This window comes from Arachis hypogaea, chromosome 9 (assembly GCF_003086295.3).
Source record: "Arachis hypogaea cultivar Tifrunner chromosome 9, arahy.Tifrunner.gnm2.J5K5, whole genome shotgun sequence".
Classification (NCBI taxonomy): Eukaryota; Viridiplantae; Streptophyta; class Magnoliopsida; order Fabales; family Fabaceae; genus Arachis; species Arachis hypogaea.
Window position 1 is genome coordinate 116,521,338 of NC_092044.1, and position 24,540 is coordinate 116,545,877.

Below are 24,540 nucleotides of genomic sequence, written 5' to 3' on the forward strand. Positions count from 1 at the left end.
ATGTAATCTCACATCATTAAAAACATTATTGATGGCTAATTGATAGTTACAAAATACAAAAGTTGAAATCTCTAGTACTCCTCTTATAATTGTTACACCTGAATAAAGATGTTAAAAATATTTTTTTATAAAATTTTTTATAAAATATTTGATGGAGCTCTCAAAAAAAAATTTATATGATGGAGTTGCTTAAAGCATTTATAATGTAATCCAATTTATTATGATGTATTTACTCATGACTAACAAGACTTTTTATATTTGTAAAATAACTCCAAACATTTTTTTGACTAATTACAAAAAGAAAAAGAACAAAAGATAGAAATTTAAAAACGATAAAAGAGAAAAGAAAGTTTATGCAAAAATCAAACAAATCTAAAAGAGACTCTTGTTTGAGGGAAAGTGTTAGAGATATAATCATTAATGTTACTTTTTTATATCAGTTTAAGTTTTTGGGATGAGTAGTTTCATGACATGGTATCAGAGCTCTATATCCAAAAGGTTAAGAGTTTAATCATTGGTAAATCCCAAAAGTGAAAAATAGCATAAGGCAAATAAAAGAGAAAAGAAAGCCTATACAAAAATCAAACAAACCCAAAAGAGACTCTTGTTTGAGGGTGAACCAGTAGTAGAGGCGGTGCCAGCCAGCAACAGAGGATATGATTCTCTTTACCATGAACCGGGCTGCACATTTTTTTTGGGTTGGGTACTCTGTCTTTGTTTAACTTGTCCCAAGACCCCCAAAAATGAATAATCTTCTTTGGGATTGTTTATAAAGGGTTAAGTACGATTTTGGTTTCTAACATAGAGATCAAAAAATTATTTCGTCTTCGGTCTTTTTTCGCTACAAAATGGTCTCAAAGGTTTAACATAATTTTAAAATCGTCTTTCGAACGAAAATACCCCACCCTTTTTCTTCCCCAAAACTAGAAATAGAAGCGCAGAGGCACAAGTAAACATAGAAACAGAAGCAAAATGCAGAAGCAGAATAATAACAACAATCAAGCAACAACAACAACCAACAGAACAATAACAACAATAATAATAGATAATGGAATCAGAACAATAACAAAAGCATAATTGAAAGCAGAAGCAAAAATAGAACCAGACAAAAGCAGAAGCAACCAAAGCATCAACAACAACAATGGAATAAAAGGAATACATAGAAACAACCAGAAGCAGCAACAACAACAATGGAATAAACAGAAGCAAAACACCTTCCTTTACATTTGAAAAATTAAAAAAAAGGAACAAAAAATTAAAACAGCACTGCAGGGGAAGGGCTGCGGCGGTGGTAGGGGAGGAGGGGCTGTGGCGGTAAATTGCAAATCGCGAGGGGAGGAGAGCTGCGGTGGTGGTGGCATATCGCATGGAAAGGGCTGCGGCAGTGGTGGCAACGCCGCGAATTGCGACGAGAACGGCGATGCGGTGGTGGCGAGCTGCAAATCGCGACGAGGAGGGCGTTGTGGTAGTTGGCGGCGCTGCGAATCACGACGAGGGCAAGGGTGTGGCGACGAGAACAGCTCCGTTCCTCTCTTCTCTTTCTCTCTCTCTCTCTGCTCTCTTCTCTCTTGCTGTTAGTGTGTTGATGCGTGAGCATCTTTCCTACATTTTTCTAATGAATTTGCATTTGAATTGTTGAGTTTAATCAATATTTGAATACCTTTTAGCCATTATGAATGCTACTTTGATTTGTGTGCAATTTTGGTTATTTCAGGTAGCATTCGGATGGATTTAATAGAATTTTATAGAAGAAGAGGAAGAAAGTGGATCGGATGATGCTGTCAACCCTAACCTCCTTGCACTCAAATAGAAATAACTTGAGTTACAGAGATCCAATTAACATGATTTCAACGGCACTGGAAACCTAATTTCCAAAGCTTTCCAACGATATATAATAGTATACACTTCTCTTCCAGCTGTACGGTCTTGGTGGCGCCTAACTTGGGATTCTCCAAGTTAGGCGCCGGAAGAAGCACTTGCCTTTCAATTGCTTGCTGCACGGCTGCACCCTCCATGCCTAACTTCACTGCCAAAGCTTGAAAGTGCACTCCAATCTCTTCGGCCATGGCAAAGTCTAACTTCACAGTTGTGGATAAGCTGTGGTCTCCACGTGTGTTGAAGCTGCGGAACGAAGGATTTTAATTTTATTTTAATTAAAAATTAATTTTAATTACAAATAGAAAAAGATATTATTTAGTTTTAGAAAATATATTTTATATTAATCAGGATTAGTTATAAAAGGGAAAAGAATCAGCCCTTCGGGTTCCTCTCTCTTCTCTTCTCTCTCACCTCATTTCGCACTTTACGTTTTACAGAATCCTTAGCTTGTTTTTTCTCTGAACCATGAGCAACTAAACCTCCACTGTTAAGGTTAGGAGCTCTGTCTATTGTATGAATTGATACTATTACTTTCTATTTTAATTCATGTACTGATTTCAATTTCAAGAATTGTTTTCGTTCTTTATCTTATGAATATGGATAGAACGGAAGCATGACCCTTAATCTAATTGAGTTCTTGTAAACCTTGGAAAAGTAATTTATCTGAACAACAGCTTGAAAACAAATTCTCATAAATTTCTAATTATCTGGACTTAACGGGATATGTGACATATAATCCTCTTATATTTGGGTAATTAGAGTTTCTGTGGCACATAAATTAGAATTTAACTTAACCCTCTAATCAGAATCAATTAACCAAGGAATTGGCGGTTGATGAAGGTTAGAGGAGACTAAAAAGGTCTAAGAAATTAGGGTTTAGTCACATATAGTTTGCCATCATGAATTGAATCTTGCATGATTAAAAAAGTTAGTAAGAAAAGTTAATCTGAAAAATAGATATCTCTGAAACCTTAACTGTTTTCTCCATATATTTCACAACCCGTTTACTGCTTGCTTTATTAATTTTCTGAATTTACTGTTTGATAAAATTGAACTTTCAAAACACCATTTTCTATTTGTCTAACTAAGTGAATCACTCAATCATTGTTGCTTAGTCTATCAATCTTCGTGGGATCGACCCTCATTCACTTGAGATACTACTTGGTATGACTCGATGCACTTGTCGGTTAGTTTGTGGGTTATAAATTTCTCACCATGTGTGTGCTGAGAAAGAAAGGAGCAGCGACGAGAAAGCAGCAGCGGCGGTGAGGAACATCGGCGGTGGCGTGGAGTAGCAACCTTCCCCCTTCCCCCTTCCCCCTCTTCCCTGGAAACAACACCTCCCGATTCTCTTTCTCTCCCATTCTCTTTCTCCCTCTCGTCGTTCCCTTTCTTTCTTTTTTTTTTTATTTTATTTTATTTTATAATTTTCTTAGTTTGGGATAATTTAGTAATAAAAATAAAAAATTTGGTAAAAATGACGATTTCAAAACAAACTGAAATCTTTGGAACTATTTTGTAACGAAAAAAATGTCAAGAACGAAATAAAATTTTAGCCTCTACGTTAGGAATCAAAATTATACTTAACCCTTTTACAAATATGAATAATTTTGTTACTTATAAGCTACCACAATAAATTAGAACTGTATTGTAAATAATTTAAGCAGTTTTATGAGATAAAAGTCTCTCTAAATATTCCATCAAATACTTTGTCAAAGATTTTTTTATTAAAAATGTGTTTTATTTATATAGTCATATTTTAAAAAGAATAACATTTTTATAATATAACAAAATCAAATTTTATAATTTATGATCTAATAATAAAAGAAAATATCTTTATTTACATAAAGACAATTATAAAATTTGTATATGTAGAATTCACCTACAATAATTTATGTACTAGAAATCTCTAGTATTTAAAATATGATCCATGATTGATGAAAAACTTTGGATAATGTAGTATAGGATTCTTATACTTGACTATTCAGAAATTAAATTAAGCATGCAAATTAAAAGATGTGCTTGGTATTAATGTACCAATCTTATCATGTTGAATGAATGGTTGTGTATTCAATACCCGTGTAACATGCTGCATCTAGTATTGATTTACTCTACTATAAGATTACTTCAACACATTCGAGGCATTTCAACGTTTATCCGACGTTTTTATGTGTGTAAAATGTAAATAGATAGTAACCTGTGAGAATAAAGAGGAATATGCTTTTGTTATTTGTCTTTTAACGTTCATCCCTTGGTGCCTTAGGATATATATGATGCTAATTGCTACATCTCAAGTTAAAATACACCGTCCGTTAAATAATTGTAACTTGCGTGAATTTGCTGAATTATTTTACAGATGCTGTAAAAATTTACATACCGCAGCTAGTCAAATAGTAATAAGATAAGAATAGTGAATAGAAATAGAAACAAGTCAAACAACCTTCCAAAAAAAAAAAGAAAACAGAAAATTACAAGGAAATAGGCAAATAGCTGTTCAAAAAAGGATATAATAATCAACCTAACACTTCTAAAGATTGAACTCGTGCAACTCGTGAAACTCAACTTCAACTTATAATAATATTTATTAGAGACAAATAAATCTTTAATCTTTTTATCTATAAATATTTAAGTCTTTAAAAATTTAAAAATTTATTTAAATTTTTAATTTTTTTAAAATATAGATATATCGATTCCTCATATTCAGTTAGATTTGTCAGACTCAACAAAAAAATCAAACGTACGTGACTCTCGTTGTACTGACCTAATTAATACGAATGTACACGTGAGAAAATTTTTAAAATAGGCCGGGACAAATTAGACTTAAAAATCGATATATCTAAATTTTAAAAAAGTCAAAGACTTAAAGAGATTTTTAAATATTTAAAAGCTTAAATATCCGCAAACCAAAAAAATTAAAGATCGATTTGTCATTTTCTCTATTTCTTATTTGAGCTATTAGACTTTGGACGCGAGTTAACAGCAGGTTACGATAATGCATAAAGCAATGTCAGAAAATAGAGTTGCATATACGACATTGCAGAGATACTTAGATAAAGGATAAATCAACCATGGGTGACCAACAAGTTATCATGCATGATTTGCCAACAAATTATTAAATTGTTTAGCATAGGCTAAAGTTACGAATTATCTATATAAGTTATCAATTGAAAGTTATCTAAAGCAAAAGAAACTTTCAATAGTTACACAAATATTTTCGAAACGTAAAATAGCGTCCCTTTCTTTCCTATTTGTTTTCCAACAAGTTAATACTAGAAACAACTTGTCATGCATGTAGCAGAAAGCCAGAAGCAATGCACTAAAAAGCAATCACATTGCTTTTTGCAATGATTATTCATTATTATACATATGTCAAATACATCAAATTTGAACAAATTAATTTAATGACTTATGAAAGTGAATCAACTCATCATGCTAGTACACTAGTATTGTGACTCCGGAAAAGCAAATATACAGCTCCAGAGTCCAAGACACTAGCATCCACCATTGTGGCTAAAAAACTAAAGTACACATCTTGGGTTATTCGGTTTTGCAAGCTTAATTTGCATATACAAATTATCAATATAATACTTAAAACAACAATGCTAGGAAACCAACTTTATATAAGTCAAGAATCAGCCAATTGGTAAACTAGAGGCACCGGTGATTTTAACCAAATGTTACTACTGATAGGCACACGGATATTTCTTTTTCTTGTAAATTGGATTTTTTTGGATATGGTTTCTATGTTTCATGTGTTACGCATTAATAAAACATAATTAATTATATGAAACCAACTAATGAATGATCAAAGCATCTGTTCCGTGATTCTCTCCTAACACTAGCATATCTTCCCTCATGTTTTGAACGTGGTCAACAATAATTTAACAAACAAATTAAATTATAAATTAATAAAACTAATTATAATTAATTATGTTGTTCCATTCTTGACTGATTATTAGTTGGTTCCGTATACTTTTCTTACTTAAAATGGCTTCTAAAATTTGATATCCGAATCAATTTGACCCTCAAAATTTTAATTGACCCAATATATATTTTAAAGCTTTGAAGCGACGAGACTCAAATTAGCCTTTTTTTTCATTTTTGTTATCGGAGAGATAACATGACAAATTTAATTAACACTTGGCATTATATAAATGATGTCGTTGTTGGCGCCCAAAATATTGCAAAACGACATTGTGCAACATGACAAGGAAGTTAAACAAACCCCTAAAGCACTGTGATTATGATTACTAAAATTTCAATTGACCCTTCTTCTTTCTCATCTTGTATAGGCTACTGTGGTGAGAAAGAACTAAAGTTGTCGTTAAAGGTGAAGTTGGAAGCTTTTCGCACTAGTTTAGGCGGCCTATAATGAAGATGAGGAACTCAAAACCACAATTTGTTTACGAATGTGTCAATAACAAAATCATTACTCTGAACATGCAATACTAGCTATTTTGTTGCAATATGTTAGTTGAGGTTTGTTGTTCAGTGTTTTTTGCTATATTTGATCAATGATTCTTTCGAGGACTTCGGTGGATTATGGTTGTTAAAATTGGTAGTGCTCTTGTATGCTAGAGTTTGATTTTTTTTTTATGTATTTTGCTATGATCAACTGACTATGCGTTAGGTACATGGATATTAGTAACAATATTTTTTTATAGTAAAAATAAAGAGGCTTGTTGTTTGTGTTTTTCTATATTTTAATTTATGAGATGTTGGAATCAATGGAAGATTTAACAATTTCTATTTTTGAATGGAAGTCCATATACATGCTTTAAAATAGACTGAAGTAAGTATAAATATTAACCATTATATGTTTTTGAATCTTATTTAATTTTCAGATGGATGATTTAATAACCATTGCGTATCGTTATGGAGACAATTTTGTCAAGAAGCTATATGGTAGTGTAGTTTATGAGACTAATTACACTGATTAGTTGACTGAGTTTGATGAAGATATTCTCGATGTATTCTCACTGAAGAATTGTTACAAGGTTTTAGGCTATAATAATATAGTCGAGTATTAGTGGCTTGTTCCTGCACTTTTGAAGGGTAGACTCAGAGCATTAAGCTATGACAAAGAGTTGCTTGAGATGTATTTTTCTGTGCAAACAATAACTAAGAAAGATTACATATCTATTTATTAGTAATGAGAAAGTATAGGTAAACAACTCTTAATTAGTCAATTTTAAATAACTGCAATTAATAATTATTAATTTGTATTTTTTAAAAAATAAAATTTAAATAATCATTAATTAATGACAATTAATTAATATAAAGGACAGTTAAAAAATATTTGCTGGCTTGTTGTTGATTAATTTGTCTTTCAACAGTCATATCTTTAAAGTAGTAATGCTAGGGGTCAATAATTTTTGTGATTGTTAGTCATCAACTAGCCATCAATGATGATTTGATGGTGTGAGATTGGTATGAGATTTCATCCAATGGCTCACCTTTCCCTGCTGGTTACATGCTGGCCAAAATTCAATAAAACTACTGCCTCCTAGACTTTTCCTTTTTAAAGCGTGTCTATATCCTCTAATTATTTGGACACTCTAAAAAAGTGTACCGGTAGAATTTCTACCCAAAATTTAATTTCATTCTCCCACCTATTTTTTTCAAACACTTTACCTTCTTTTACAAATATTCACTTTTAACACTAGAAGTGAAAGCACACTTTACACTTGACTTTTAAGTTTTAACCCTAGTGAAACAAATTGACCCTAAAGAAGCCATCGCACCCAGCAGCTGCACTTCATCTTCATCACTGTCGAGGAGGACGTCGCACCCAGGTGCCCTCTCTCTAATGAGTACCCTCGCACCCAGCTGACTTGTCTCCGATGAGTACCCATCACTGTTGAGAACCCACGCACCCAGCCCTCTCTCTGTCGCACCCTAGCTCTTTCACAACCCTCTCTCGCACCCAACTCTCGCACTGTCAACGCAAACCGTTTCTTTGGCAATGTTCGATTTCTGGTTGTAGATTGTAACAAGGGAACCACAGCAAAGTTCCAATCTGGAGTTGTGCCACAACCGAAAGTGTAGAGAAAGGCGAGGAGCACAATCTCAAAGTTTCCGGTGTCACATGTGGAGGTTAAGGTGCCGTCGCCATTGTTCTGGCCCCAATAGATGGCTATGCCACCTTTGGCATGTGCAGAGGAGAGGGCGAGGAGGAAGAAGAAGAGCAATATTAATGCTTGATGAGTAATACTACTCTTGTTGGAAACCATAGTACTATTTATAATAACCTATTTATAATAGTCACAATAACTTATGTACTAGAAGTCTCTAGCATTTAAAATATGATCAATTATTGATGAGAAACTTTGGATCACGTAGTATAAGATTCGTACTTGATTATTAGAAATCAAATTAAGCATGCAAAAGATGTGTTTGATATATAAAAAAAAGAGTATAGTAAGTACCATTCTATTCAATAATAAAATAATAATTTTGCTAGTTAATCAACTAAGGATGCAGTTAACTTTAATTAACTAGTATTTTTTATTTATTTTTTAAAAAAAATGTGACTTCAAACCATTATAAAAACATCTAACTTTTAAATAAAAATATTTAAAATTTAAAAAATTCAATTATTTTTAAAATTTTAAAATTTATTTTAAAATTAATTTTAAACAAATTAAGGTGGAATTTAATTAGATTGGATCATAATTATCTATTAAATAAAGAGTCAATATAATTGGTTCGGATTAAATTAGAAATTAAATACCCATGAGCTCCGCTACTATTAACTTTCATCCTTAGCCCCTTAAGAAGTACATTTGGGCACATATCCATGATTATATGATAGAATTAATATAAAAAGTAGTTATTTTTATTAATATAAAATTATATAATTAAATATAAATATAAATTATTTTATATTAAAAAAGCATTATTTATATATAATTATATTAAGCGTGTATTAAGATTAGTTATAAAAATTAATTAATAATAAAAAATATATATTAAAATATAAATATTTATTAAAAATAAATTAAATAATATATTTATATATAAATATATTAGTAATTAATTTTAATATATAAATAGTTATACTTTTTATTTACATATATTTTTTGGTTTTGGTTATATACAGTATAGTCCAATCGGAGATTTAAATTTTATTTAAAATGTTATTAACTAATACATTAATGTAAGTGGAATTCGAATTATGGTGAATTTGCTGCATTAATTTACAATTGTTGTAATAATCTACATACGGCAGCTAGAAATAAGACAAAAATAGAAACAGAAACAACATTCCAGAAAAAGACAAGAGCATTACTAGGAAAATAGATATTAAAAAACATAATAATAATAAACTTAACAGTTAACACTGTTGGAGTAGTTAAGCAACCCGTGACCCGTGTAACTCAATTACTACGTCCGACTTATAATAATATTTAATATTTGAGCTATTTAGACACGTGTAACAGGTTACAATAATGCACGAAGCAATATCAGAAAATAGAATCGCATATACAGGCTCATTTTTTTAAATATTATTTGTATATTAAAACTAATTACTATGTGGATGCACGGTAATTGGTGAGAGGGGCTAGCGAGAGAAAGATAAATTGAGAGGTTAGTTACAGAGCCTCAATTCACCCATATAAAAATTTTAATTTGTTTTAAATTTTAAATTAAAAAAAATTTAAAATTAATTAATAACTCATAATTTAATTTTAATTTTAATTAAATCTCATTATATAGATTGTACAATAAAATTATTTTCTCCTCATACTTTTCCTTATAATAAGGTCAATGTTATGGGTCATGTAGAATAATAGGATTCGCATACACTTGATTATTCAGAAATCAAATTAAACATGCAAAATATGTGTTTGATATTAAAAAGGAGATGCTCCATAAAGATACGTGGAACCTCTTTTTGTAAAAATATTTACGTGTTATATTATTATTTGACGTATTAATAAATTGGTTATTTTTTAATTTTTTAACAAATTAGAATAAAACCAATTTTTTTTTATAACAATAATAATAAACTCAAAATTTTTTAAGGATTTAATTGTATTTTTAAATTTTTAGAGAATTAAATGTCCGCAAAACAAAAAATCAAAGATATATTTATCTTTTTATTAAAAAATTTAAAGATATTCGGTTTAGACTGTATAATTTGATCGGATCAAATCGAGTCTAATAATTATAATGCAGACAATTGGATTTATTATTGTTGCTATAATAAACTGATTTTGTTATGGTTTATTAAAAAAATAAATTATTAACCGATTTAATAAAGATGTCCAGTAATAATATGACATATGCGAATGTCTTTAAAAAAAGATATTTTTAATGTCTTTATTAAAGTAATCTCCTATTAAAAATTGAGGAGTACATACTATTCTACTCCAATCAAATAATAAAATAACAATCTCCCTAGTTAACCAATTTGGAGTCACTATCGTAAAAACGTTTAAAACGTCTTTTTTTAAGATATCTTTTAATAATTAAAATATAACATATATAATCAATTAAATTGTGTTATTATTGTTAAAATTAAGTCAAACAAATAATTTAATCGAAAAATAGTAAATCAAATCTTAAATTGGTCTAAATTAATATTATTTTTTATAAAAAATAATTACAATATCCTTATTATAAAAAATAACTAAAACATTCTTATTATACATATATTAATTTTAAAAATTATAAATTCTAGCATTTTTTTCTACCGTTATAGGATTAGAATTTAGAATTAATATATATATATATATATATATATATATAATCGGGGTATTTTAATTATTTTTTATAATAGAGATATTATTGTTATTTTCTAAAAAAATATTAATTTATACTGATTCAAAATTTAATTTATTGGTTTTTTGATTAAATTGATAAAAATTAATACAATTTAATTAGTTATATGTGTTGAATTATAATTATTAAAAAACATCTTAAGAAAAGACGTTTTTAATATCTTTATATGAGTGGCTCCAACTAATTATTGCAACAGTGAACTTCAGATAATTAGTAATTTTTTTGAATTTTTAGTGGAAATATGAATTCAAATTATCATAACAATTATCTAAAATTAAAATCTAAAAAAATATTTAAAACTATTTTAAAAATTCTTAATAAAATTTTTTTTGAAAATATAACAAAAAGAAACATCTAAAATATAATTAAAAAAAATCTAAAATCATTATAAAAATTTTAAAACTTAATAAACAAATTATTCAAAAAATATTAAGTTAAGCAATATAAACATCTAAAATTATTAAAAAAATAATCTAAAATCTAAAAAAAATCTAAATATTTAAAATAATTATATATATATATTGTATATATAAATATATTATTTTATTATATTTGCATAATTCTGGATAAATTTTGATTAAATTTTTGAACTTTTAATTTTCAAAATTTTGCTAATTCTAAATATTAAAAACTAAATTCTAAAAACTAAACCCTATATCTTAAACTGTAATAATAGTATAAACATAAGGAGTTGACTAAAGTATCAGATAAAATTAATAAAAAATATTGACCCCTAGCATTTTTTTTAAAATAAAAAATATTTAAAAGATAATAAAAAGTTATTTTAAAGCAGATCAAAATCATTTATTTAATATTTTTAAATTATTGTAAAAATTATTAATATATTAGATATAATATATGTATAATTATAGATATTAAATTAAAAAATATATATAATTTTAAGTTATTATTTTCTTAACAATTTAGAACATGATCAATTATTGATGAGAAACTTTGTACCTCCTTTAAAGGTAGCTTATATAAAGATAGTCTTTAAAATATAATTTTTTAAAAGTTGTAATATTTTATTTAGTAAATTAAAAATAATTTTTAATAAATATAAATAACAACAATGATATTTAATAAAATAATTTTTAAAATTTAAAAATAATATAATAAACATAAATATAAAAATTAAATTTAAAAATTATTTAATAAATAAAGTTATATTAGATCTTTTAATTTTGATAAGTATAAATTAATTTTATAATTTTTTAGTTTAAATATTATAATAAAAATACTTTATTTTTTAGATCTATAAGTATATAATTTTTTTAATTTAATAAACATAAACTAAAAAGTTTGTACTTTTAAAAAGCACAAAAACACTCTTTAAAAAATTTATCAAACTAAATCTTAGTATAATAATCATACACTTTAATTATTTAAAAAATATATATTTTTTTTAAGATTCAATAAGAGTAAATATCCCCACAATATTGTGAATAAGTCCGTTCCTGATTTTAACATATTCGAGGCATTTCAACGTTTATCCGACGTTTCATCATATGTTTGTAAATCTTATCTATGACAGTAACCTTTGAGAATAGAGAGGAATTGAATATGCTTTCGTTATTTGTCTTTTAACCTTCATCTCAAGTTAAATGCACCGTCCATTAAATAATTGAAACTGACGTGAATTTGCTGCAATAATTTACAAATGCTGTCAAAATTTACATACGGCAGCTAGCCTGCTAGTAATAAGATAAGAATAGTGAATAGAAATAGAAACATTCCAGAAAGAAAAAGAAACAGAAAATTATGAGGAAATAGCTATTCAAAAACAGAATATAATAATCAACCTAGCACTTCTAAAGATTGAACTCGTAATCCGTGCAACTCAACTTCAACTTATAATAATATTTATTATTTGAGTTATTAGACTTTAGACGCGAGTTAACGGGCCAAATTCTTCTACGAAAACAATCTGCACAATATTTTAATTTCTATTTTGTACTATAGTAACTAAAAGTATATTTTTATATTTTTTATGTGTGTCATCAATTTTTACTAAAAATTTATAGTATCTAAATATTATAATACACAAATAGAAACTCCAAAATACGGAATAAAAATTAAAACTTTTACATCATTCATTTTTTTATTCTCACGATAAATAAAAAATATTTTTATTTAAACACGAAATTTTAGCATTTTCGCAATCATTACTTTTAATTATACTGGCAGAATCTGATAAGAATTTTTTTAAACACCAAAAATTTTGGCCACAAATTTTTATTTTGCCTATTATATTTTGCAATAACTCATAGTGTAGTTGAACCTAAATTGAACTTCTGTAATGATAGACTTCATCTTTATCGACGGATCTGCTTTAACCAAGGACAATCGTGTCTCAGTCCAACTTGACATGATCTTGTGAAATCATTCTCATGGTGCACGTGTGTTTGTCATCATATCTCATGATCTCTCAACAACCTTTTTTCTGAATCAAGCTAGCTTGGATAATCCAATAGCACCTTGCACCATACCCGTTGTATTTTGTATAGAATGTCAGTGACTCAAACTCATACATAGTGAAATCAACTCCCCTAGAAATAGTGTAACTTTTGATTATAGAGATCACCGACTCTCTAGAACCAAATTTCATCCCAACACTAAACTCACCATCTTCCGCCACAACATTGCCTTCGTCTACGACATGCAAACCACTGTTAGTTGGTCAAGGCAAATAAAAGAAATGGTAGTGGTAACTTTAATGAATAAATATAACATATCTTTATTCACATACTCAGGAAATTCTGGAAGCATGCATGCATGGCTGCAAGATCTAGAATTCGCATAAAAGATAAAACACCAAAGGGTACTGGTTTAAAAGTGTATTTGCTTCATTTTCGCACTACCGGATTGCCTCTCATCTCCGTTATCATTTTCGTCATCGACTTGGGGTGTGTTTGGCAAACGCATTGGTGAAGAAAGAAGTGAGTTTGAACTTCTTGAAAGTTTCACTTTTATGTTTGGCAATTTTTTTCTTTCTAAACGCAGAAACGATTTGCCTATAAACTCACGTTGAGAAGAAGCTGAAATTTGTAACTTCTACATTTCACGTTCATGGTTGCTGATTACCTTTAGAAAATTAGGTGAAAATTTTTTTTTTTTTTTATTAACCTTACCCTTCATTTTCTTCTATAAAAAGGATATAGTTCTCTGTAGTTCTTTCTACTTTTTCATAGTTCTTCTTTCCATTTTTCTTTTCATCAAAATCGTTCAGATTTGTTTCAAACACAGACAAATTGAATATTTTAAATTTTTTATTATTTTTAGTATTCATTTTCATATTTTAATTTTTAGTGTTACGATTTTTGATGTTATATTTTTATGAGTTTTTTTTATCATTTTCTATACTATTTTTTATATGAATTTTTTTATTTTTGTTTGACTTTGTTTATATTATTTTTTATTTATTTTATTGTATTTCTTTTATTCATATGACAAATGTTGTTGATTTTTTTTATTTTTTGTAATATTATGATTTTTCAAGTATTTTATTAATTTCTATGATATTTTTATTATTTTTTGTTCATATGAATTTTTTTTATCTTTTACATTGTATATATGTTGTGTATGAATTTTTTTATTTTTTATTTATTTTATTCATATGAATTTTATTTAGTTTTTATGGTATTTTTTTGTTCATATGATAGATGTTGTTGGTTTTATGAAATTTTTATTATTTTTTATCTGTATGATTTCTTTCTATTCTTTGATGTACTCTATATTTGTTTTATATTAATTTTTTTATTTTTTATTTTGATTTCGTAAAATTTGTAATTATAATTATTATATACTACGTTTATTATCAAATTTTGTATAATATAAACTATGATCCTATAAAAAAAAGACAAAATAAATAAAAAATTAATTATAAGTAACAATAGAGTCATAAATAATGAAAATTTATAATCCAAAATAATACTAAATTAAAGAGTATGGGTACTAAAAAAATTATAGAATATTTTTTTTGTTTAACATTATAAAATTGATAGTACTCTCTTTCTCATTTTTTATTGTATTTATTTATTTATATAATAAATATTTTTTATATTATATTTGTTAGGTTCTGTTTTTGCATGTATATAAAAAAATAATTTAAATTGATGTCTCTTTTAGTAATTTTTCATCTAAAAATGATTTTGAGTAGTATAATCCAAACAACATTTATTTTACTATAATCAATTTTGATATAAACATTGTCAAAAATAAATCACATTAACCTAAACTTACTTTTTATCAAAATCAATTTTGTAAAATTAATTTTATGCAAACTCACGTTTGTAAACTGTTATCCAAACACAATTCGTAGTTGGCTTCGAACTCCTTTTCACTATCATTATTATCTTTTTCCCAATTTATATTCCTGAGCTAATCAATATTCACCTCCTCGCCAGCCGCGTCTGACCTCATATGCTGTTTAAATTCAACGTACAACTCTATCACGGATACGTAAAATTAGGTTTGTTGATAAATATAGAACATCTATTGCATACATGCGTCGTCAATAATTAACATTATTTGAAACTGTATCAGCTCATCAAATATTTGTATATGATTCCTATATAAAATGTTGCTCGCTTTATTTAAAATGTGACTTTGTATGTTCTCACAAAGAATATTTTGCAATTCTACAAAACTCATGGTGTATGGAATAGCAAAGAAAAATGGATATTTACAAACAAAATCACTCTTTCATGTGTATTTGATATAATCTCACTGTTATAATACACTCAGAAATTTGTAATACCTTTCATAACCTCAATTTTATCTACCAAATTTTTTTGACACTACTAATTATCAAAAACTCACAAATATAAAAGAAAGAGAAATAAAAATGAGGTATGAATTATAGATAAATTAACAATCGTATTTATAAGTAAGACTTTTGATTAAAATATATTTTTCTATATTTTGTAGCTTTCAATAAAAAAAATTTAGAAAACATAAAATGCAAGATACGATTTGTTATTTCGAAAAAAAATATAGCTAAAACACAACTTATGTTTTGTAGGCAGACATTTTATAAAAATATAAATCATCAAACGTAACCTGTGTTTTACATGCTTTGATTTAAAAATTTGAAAAAAATAAATCGATCGCTACCTGCATTTTACTCTAATATCATATTAATGTAATAACTTTATACGCATATATTTTAAAAATTAAACTCCACATTTTTTATATACATAAAAAATCAGCCTAAAAAATATTGTATTGTGCCATAAAGATAAACAAATAAGTTAATCAAATTTTAACATTTTGACTGACTATTTCATTTATTAAAATACTTACAGGCCAACAAAAAAAATTAATTACTGACAATAATATTCTAACAGTAAAACAAGAAATATACTTACAAATTTGTTGGTTTTTAATTATCACGTGATTAATACCATTAAATAAATAACAGAAAATTTGAATAATATGAATAACGAGATGATTTTTCTCTTTATCGAAAATAAAAAAAAAATCCACTCAAATTGGCTTTTCAAATTTTAACCATATGCTGCTGTTATTTTTTCTAAAAATTCTATCAGCACCATTGCTCTTTAGCCAGTCTTCCACCGGCGTTGCTCTCTCCTCATCGGATATCATCGTCGTCCCCCTGGCTTTTCAATGCCGTTGCTACTTTCGTAACCAGCCTTTGCACAAGTATCGCTCTCTTCCCAGCCAGACATCATCATCACTGCCGAGCTCGTGAGCACTGTCACTGCTTCGCCAACCATCGCCACCCAGCGTCTTTCTCACTCACCGGACACCAAGCTCGCTGTTGAGCTTCTTAGTGCCGTCGCTAGCCGCTGCTTCGAATTGTTAGTTGATGGCTAGGGCTTTAATTGATAACCATCTACCTATCTAGTAAAATGAAAATCCAACAAATTTTATTGTATCTACTTAAATCCAATCCAAATTAAAAGAAAAGAAAAAGAGAAGGAGGAGAACCACGATGGTAGATCGAGGACGGCGACGAGACAGCTTGAGACAGCCGCAGTGGCACATAGAGAACACGCACGATGGCATCACTCGCGCGGCAGCAGTCAACAGCGGCACCACAACAACTGCGCGGCACCAAAGCAACGCCGTCAGAAAAGAAAGACGCAAAAACAGCAAGACAACAATTGTAGTGATGGCGCTCCTATACACGTGAATGGAAGAGGCGGAGGCAGCACAAAAAGGTGATGGAAACGGATGGGTGCGTGTGGCTGCGCTACGTCATCTAAACGGGCTACGGAGAGGGGAGGACACTAGCATTTCGGAGTTTTGTCATTGTGAGGGACGGCCTTTAGGTCTGTGCCGCAGAACTGTATTGCTTCCACCATTGCCCAAATCACCTTCCGAATCATGGTTGTCTTGTAAATTAAGAACAAGCAATAATGTAAATAAAAAAAATAAAATGATGATTTAATTTAATTAATTTAAAATTTAAATTTAAAATCTGATAATAATTATTTAATTAATTAAAAATTTTAATTTTAATTTTTTTATTGTGTATTGTTTATTATATATATATATTTTTATGTATACTTTAATTTTTATTGTTGAAATTGTTGAGATTCACCTTGTTGAGATATGTGAAAACACGTAAATTAGAAGTGAATCAGAAGTTTGTCCTCTATCAATAATGGGAGTATACCCCACTAACCATACAATCACCAAGGAAAAGTATGAGTAGACAATAATCTTATTGTACAATGTGTACAATGGGAGTTTAATTGTAATTAATATTAAATTATAGATAGTTATTTAATTTTGATTTCTTTCTGATTTAAAATTTAAATTAAATTAGAATTACCCTCAATTATAGAATCAAAACAACAAACTCCTCTCTCAATCCGCCATTACCTCCTTACTCTCCATCGCTTCTTCTCTAACCAACTCTTATCTCTCTTCTTCGTTTTTTCAACCCAGATCACCCCAACCATCACCCCCCAGCCAACCAACCACCATTGCCCACCCCCTCTCTCTTCTCTTTCTTTCCTCTTTCCCCATTTCTCCCTGCCGTGTTCGCTGCGCCACGCCCCTGTTCGCGCCTGCCAGCTCCGGCAAGCAACACCCCGGTGTAACCCAGCAGCGGCTAAGTTCTGTGCCGCTGCGACACCATCACTGTCCCCGTTCTTCTTCTCTCCTTTATCAACGCAGGTTCCATCCCTTTCCTTGTCCCTAGTTCTTTCTATTTTATTTATTTCATTGCTTTTAATTCTAGTTTCTGCATATAGATTAGGCTTAGGACTAGTTAATATCTGTTGCTAGATTGAATGTATTTGCTGGCTGAATTTTATGGGTTGATTGCTGCTTCCATTGAACTGAATGCTCTGTTTACACATGATGCACACCATATGCTCGATGAAATGCCTAAATGAAATCTGTATGTTTAATTCTTATGGATGGCCAACATTTGACTTAAATTCTATTCCCATGAGACATTATAATTTATAATTGTGCAGTTTTATGTGATTTCTAATGATGTTTGAGCTTAAATTTTGTTATGTACTTATTTGTGATTTTTTATCAAAACACCAATTTGGTTAAAAATTTAGGTGTTATCAATTGTTTGGTATATTTTTAAGAAGTGCATACCATGTTTTATTGAGTGATTTGAATGAAATGGTTTATTCATGTTGGTTTTAAACATAAATGATCACATGCATCATCATTCGTTCTTTGAAGTTTTTGAGCAATTAAAATTGGTTTCATCAAAATTATTGCTTTTTGAAGAAAGGGTTGTGTTTATGTGATTATTTTATACTCTTTGACATGAATAAGTGGGCTTCTTTATTATTGTCTTGATTATTTTCTTTGTGCTAATTTTGATTAACCCTTGCAAATTCAAAACACAATTGCAATAACTAAGGTTTCCAGTCTCAATTCACTCTAAATTGCTTTAGTTTAAGTTGTTTGCGCGTTAATTGCATTTATTCCTATATTAGTTACATAGGCTCCTTAATTATGAAAAATCTCACTTTCTTTTGAGCATATTATACATTTTCAACCTGTTTTCCTCAACATTTTACATATTAGCTAGGTTTGTCTTCATATTATCACTCTGCGAAAGTTCTTTAATGGAGTCCAATTTGGTTGAACCGCTATGTCGTGTTCCATCTTCCGGCGGTAATGAAAATTCATCACATACACATGAACACTTAGCAAACCATAATGTCGTCGAGGGTGAGAAATCTAATATAATGAGCAACGTTTGTTGAATGCATTGATAATGAATGGTTATTTTCATGTGAATTAGATGTTCATACTCAATGCAAGTGGCATATTTATTTTTATGTTTAATGCTTACCCAAATGCATCATAAACATTCATGATTCAACCAAATTTATGAAGGTTTTATGTCCATGGTATACTTTTATGTATGAGGAATTTGTATGTGTTAATTAAGCATGGCATATTAATGTGACGCTGGATGAAACTAGGTCTTTCTTGGACTAACTTTTATTGGTATATGAATTTATATGGCTTAATGTAAATTGCATGTATAAGCATGAGATTGTTGAATATGAAAAATAGCGAATGTTATTATCATCATTAAGATTTAATTTGATAATGAAAATTAAATAACCAAGAGTTAGTTATCAACGGATGGGCGACTTAATATGCTTCCTGCATGTTTAGTTTGGAATATACATATGATCACACATGATAAACACTAAATGAATAAAAAAAATAACTCTAGTCACCATTAGCTCTGAAATCGATGTCTGGACTATGTGCTTGATAGTTGTATCTACTGTATGTTCATGTATGTGATGTATAGTGACATTGTTTGTGCTGGTTAGTGAGGTTTCTTTTTTGGTCTCTGTACTTGGTAGAATGATTGACTTGATTTCGTTTTTACAGTTGCATTGTTTGTACTGGTTAGTGAGGTTTCAAGCAAATAATATACACTAAGGATTTATCTTATTATTATTATTATTATTATTATTATTATTATTATTATTATTATTATTATTATTATTATTATTATTTTGGAATTGTAGGCCATGCAACTGTCGGATGTTATTGAGGTTGGAAGTGAAGAGACGGATCTTGGTTACGAGATTTGGACTCTAAAGGTCGGTGCTCATGTTGGCCGCAATGAGCCCCACCAATTTGATGGGTTCATGTCTTTGTTAAGTTCATTCGACAATAATTAATTTATGTTGGACATGACTTTCAGTACATAATTCATGTATTAGATACTATAGACGAAAACGGTTATCTGGTCTAGAAAGAATGGGTTTATTTTAAAAAAATTTTGGATGTTTGTTTCTAAATATTAATGATGTTCACCGTTATTGTATCCATCTGGATGGTTAATTTATTAGACAAGACGGATGTTCATTCTGATTATATGATCCCACTTATTGATTACACGATTATCGCTACTCACAAATGTTAGATGTTCATCTTTACATATAGCTGGATGTTTAGACCGTGATCACTATAGCGTCTATTCAGAACGCTTCATGAACTCTTGGCTCAATGTCAAAATTCAAGAACTCAATGGTTAACAAATTCAAGTCATTTGACTTTGGAAAAATAAACATAAATCTCTGGATAAAGACTGGATGTTCGTTATAGTAAGAACCTAGATGGTTACTTTCACAGAAAAAATGGATGTTCATTTTTGCTATAACATCTGTTCAGAATGTTTTATGGAAACTCGACTCAAGTTCAAATTTCAAGAACTCAATGCTTAACAATTTCAAGTCGTTCCACTTTGGAAAACTAAAGATAAATCCCTGAATAAAGACATAGTTAGACGAATGTTTGTTTTAGCTAGAATATGAATGGTTCCAACCATCTGATTACCTACTAATGTATCGAACAAAAAAAAGGGCAAAAAATATTTTTCATAAACACCAAACATCCAATACGCTACTAAAGTAACCATCTAATGAGATTAGAGAAATGCAAATGTGCACCAACTTACTTTAGCCTGTCAGCGACTCAAAAAAGTTATATCAATTAATTATGCAACATCTTTGAAAATGTTTCTCATTAGCATGGCTAGTCTTCCCATTTTCTCCACTATAGTAGCATCTATCAACTAATTACAAAATCATAGACTAGTAATAGTAACAGCAACTTCATATATAATAAAGAAATATCAAGCAAGGTGTCAAGTTTCAAAATCATGTTACAGTAGGAACCAAATAATAAAGTTAGATTCTTTAGGATACTACATCATACAGGTGTTTCTCTTTTAGTATATGTTTGACAAATTTTTACACCAAAATCAGCTATGAATTCCCTTAGTTTCCTTCTTTCATTGCTTGTTTTGGTTTCATTTTCCATTGTGCAACTGATTCATGGAAATGCAGAACTGAGAGCTCTTATGGACTTGAAATCCTCACTAGACCCGGAGGGAAAGATCCTTAGCTCTTGGAGCAGTGATGGTGATCCATGCAGTGGCTTATTCCAAAAAAGGCCAGTGTTCAGCTGGTTTACTTTACATCGCATCCAAAGGACCACCTGGGTCGGGAAAATAAAATACTATTTAAACTAGATTAACAAACTTATTTCACCTTTCCTGCTCAAAAGTTATATCAATTACAACAATTACAAACAACAACTAATTTCTCATGCTCGAACAAACTAAAATTCCATGTACTACATTTTTATCATGTAAAATCAAGCAAACAAGCAACATATACTCTCTACATTAAAAAACGCAAATTCAGTGTTGTTTCATGAAAGGAAGAAACTAACCCACTTAACGTGGATGCTCGATGACGATATAATTCTGATGTTCGTGTTGGTCCTGGTGAATGGTTCACATCAGGTGGCGAAGCTGTTAAATCAACTGCAACAATCTCAAGCAACAACTAATTTCTCGTGCTCCAAAATAATAAAATTCCATTTTTTGCCTTTTCACCATGTAGTTTCAGAAAACTAAGCATCTTAAACACCGTGTAAAACAAGTAGCAACTTCAATGAATAATCATGAAAATAGAAAACAAAAGCACTCACCATGGATGTTCGAAAAGGTTCTGGAACAGGTCAATTGACGCAACAAGGATCAGATACGCAGCCGCAAACCGTGCACCGTTGATGCTTCCGGTGAGGGCGAACAGGCGCGGCGCTTGGGGGCAGCAACTCGGGTTGGAAGGGAGGACCCAACGTTCCACCAAATCGCTGCCATCGACGATGTTCGATCGCAAAGGGGGTGGGGGGTCTCCAAGCCGAATGTGTTTCCGGAGCTGCTGCAGGTTGCGATTTGGACGGCTAGGCGACGGTGTGGGGGTTGGTGAGCAGCGAGGAGGAGTTGAATTGGGGGTTGGTGGTAGGGTAACGCAGTCAAAAGGGGGTGAATTGGGGTAATTTTATTTAGGGATTATAATTAGGTTAACTAGGTGTTTATTATTATCTAATATAATTGAGTTAGATAAAAAGCCCATTGTACATATTGTATACAAATGTCATTGTTTTCCTAGCGGGATTATGTTGTTTAATCAAATTAAATATGATAAATTTTGACTAGAGATGGAGAGAACGCAATTAACTAAAATTAAAGTAGGTCTACGTGTGAAACCTTTGTATTATTATTCAAAGCAAAAACCAGTACATGCATAACAGCATCAACATACTTTGAACACAAGAATCAAAGCCTGTAGATGCTAATTAAGGTGATGATGATATTGATTGCACATAGCTCATAACTCATAAGTAATCACCATTCATCACCACCACTTATTATTCCTTCATTAAATAGCAGATATTCATTCTAAAAGGGTCTTAGTTTTGGTATGATGCGGTTGAAAGCTGCAGATACACATTGAGATACAGTGTTTGATAACGTTGCCATCACAGTCTGTGACACCCTAACACTATCATCAACTATAACACAATCCTTGATTTGATCGCTGTAGTGGTTAGTAACATCGCGGAACCTATCCCATAGCATGACGCCACCATAGTTAGGAGTGTGCTTGATGATTGGAAGAACCTTAGTACACAGATCTTGCGGTGAAATATAGCCACCGCTGGGAGCTGCATCAGGTGCAGCGGGTAGCCCCATAAACACCGTGTTGTTGATCTTCACATAGGAGGTCCATGTATTCCAAGAAGATAAGAGCAGAGACGCGTCGCCGTTACTATATTGGCATGGAGGGTTGTTGTAGAACTGGACGAAGAGGTAATCGAAAAGCCAAGTTCTAATGGCGGTATCAAGGTAGTAATCTGTAAAGAAACATTGTGGTGCTGCCGACAAGTAAAAGTACCTACACACAAGTAACGGATCCAAAATACTAAATTATTTAGAATAAATAAATTTTACTAATTTATCTACAAAAAAATTTAGTAAATATAAGTAAAACTTGTATAATAATGATAAATATTTGTGAGTATGCACCTGTCTTGCTTTCTGCGTGTATCGAGTTCTCTAGCTAAGTCATCCCAATAAAGGTTTGAACCACCTTCAATGTCGAAATCAATGCCATCAAGGTACACACTCCCTAATGGACCCTTTTGGCCAGTGAGGAAGTTGTTGTAAAGGTAGTCGGAGACGCTCTTGGCATCTTCCGGCGAGCATAAGGAGTAGGGCCCAACGGCTCCTCCAAGGGAGAGGAACACCTTCACACCGTTTCTTTGGCAATGTTCGATTTCTGGTTGTAGTTTGTCACAAGGGGACCATGAACCACAGTGGCCAGCAAAGTTCCAATCTGGAGTTCTGCCACAACCGAAAGTGTAGAGAAAGGCGAGAAGCACAATCTCGTAGTTTCCGGTGTCACATGTGGAGGTTAAGTTGCCGTCGCCATTGTTCTGGCCCCAGTAGATGGCTATGCCACCTTTGGCATGTGCAGAGGAGAGGGTGAGGAGGAAGAAGAGGAGCAATGTTAATGGTTGATGAGTACTACTACTCTTGTTGGAAGCCATATATAGTGGTTTTGTTTTTAGTGGAGAGTGTGGTGCATAGAGACCGTGAAGTAATTTATAATGGTTACAATAATTGATGAGAAACTTTGGATCATGTAGTATAGGATTCGTGCACTTTGACTATTCAGAAATTAAATTAAGCATGCAAAAGATGTGCTTGATTGATATTAAAAATTGTCAGTACATTCCACCAAGAAAACTTAATGTACCAATCTTATCTTGTTGAATGCTTGTGTGTATTCAATACACGTGTAACATGCTTTTATCCGACGTTTTCATGTGTTTGTAAACAGTAACCTGTGAGGCTAAAGAGGAATATGCTTTTGTTATTATTTGTCTTTTAATTTGGATATATATGATGCTAATTGCCACATCTCAAGTTAAAATAATTGAAACTGGCGTGAATTTGCTGCATTAATTTACAAATGCTATAAAAATTTACATACGGCAGCTAGTCAGCTAGTGATAAGAACAGTGAATAGAAATAGAAGAAACAACCTTCCAGAAAGAAAAAGAAACACAAAATTACAAGGAAATAGCTATGCAAAAACAGAATATAATAATCAACCTAACACTTCTAAAGAGTGAACTCGTGCAACCCGTGTAACTCCAACTTATAATAATATTTATTATTTGAGCTATTCGACTTTAGACGTGAGTTATTAACAGGTTACAATAATGATGCATAAAGCAATGTCAGAAAATAGAGTCACATATACATTTGCAGACATACTTAGATAAATGATAAATTAACCATGGGTAACCAACAAGTTATCATGCATGATTTGCCAACAAATTAAATTGTTTAGCATAGACTACAGTTACGAATTATCTATATAAGTTATCAATTGAAAGTTGTCTAATGCAAAAGAAACTTTCATAGTTACATAAATATTTTCGAAGCGTAAAATAGCGTCCCATTTTTTCTATCCATTTTCCAGAAAGTTAATACCAGAAACAACTTGTCATGCATGTAGCAGAAAGCCAGAAGCAATGCAC

General features: G+C 30.4%; 1 protein-coding gene across 1 annotated transcript; it reads right to left on the reverse strand.

Moving 5' to 3' along the window:
• Positions 1 to 22,169: 22,169 nt before the first annotated feature.
• Positions 22,170 to 23,591, reverse strand: LOC140172973 (hevamine-A-like). Its single transcript, XM_025765301.3, has 2 exons — positions 23,018 to 23,591; positions 22,170 to 22,886 (listed from the first exon to the last, which is right to left on the reverse strand). The coding sequence occupies exons 1-2, from the start codon at positions 23,539 to 23,541 to the stop codon at positions 22,391 to 22,393; spliced, it is 1,020 nt and encodes a 339-aa protein (XP_025621086.2). The 5' UTR covers positions 23,542 to 23,591; the 3' UTR covers positions 22,170 to 22,390.
• Between the last annotated feature and the right edge of the window lie 949 nt (positions 23,592 to 24,540).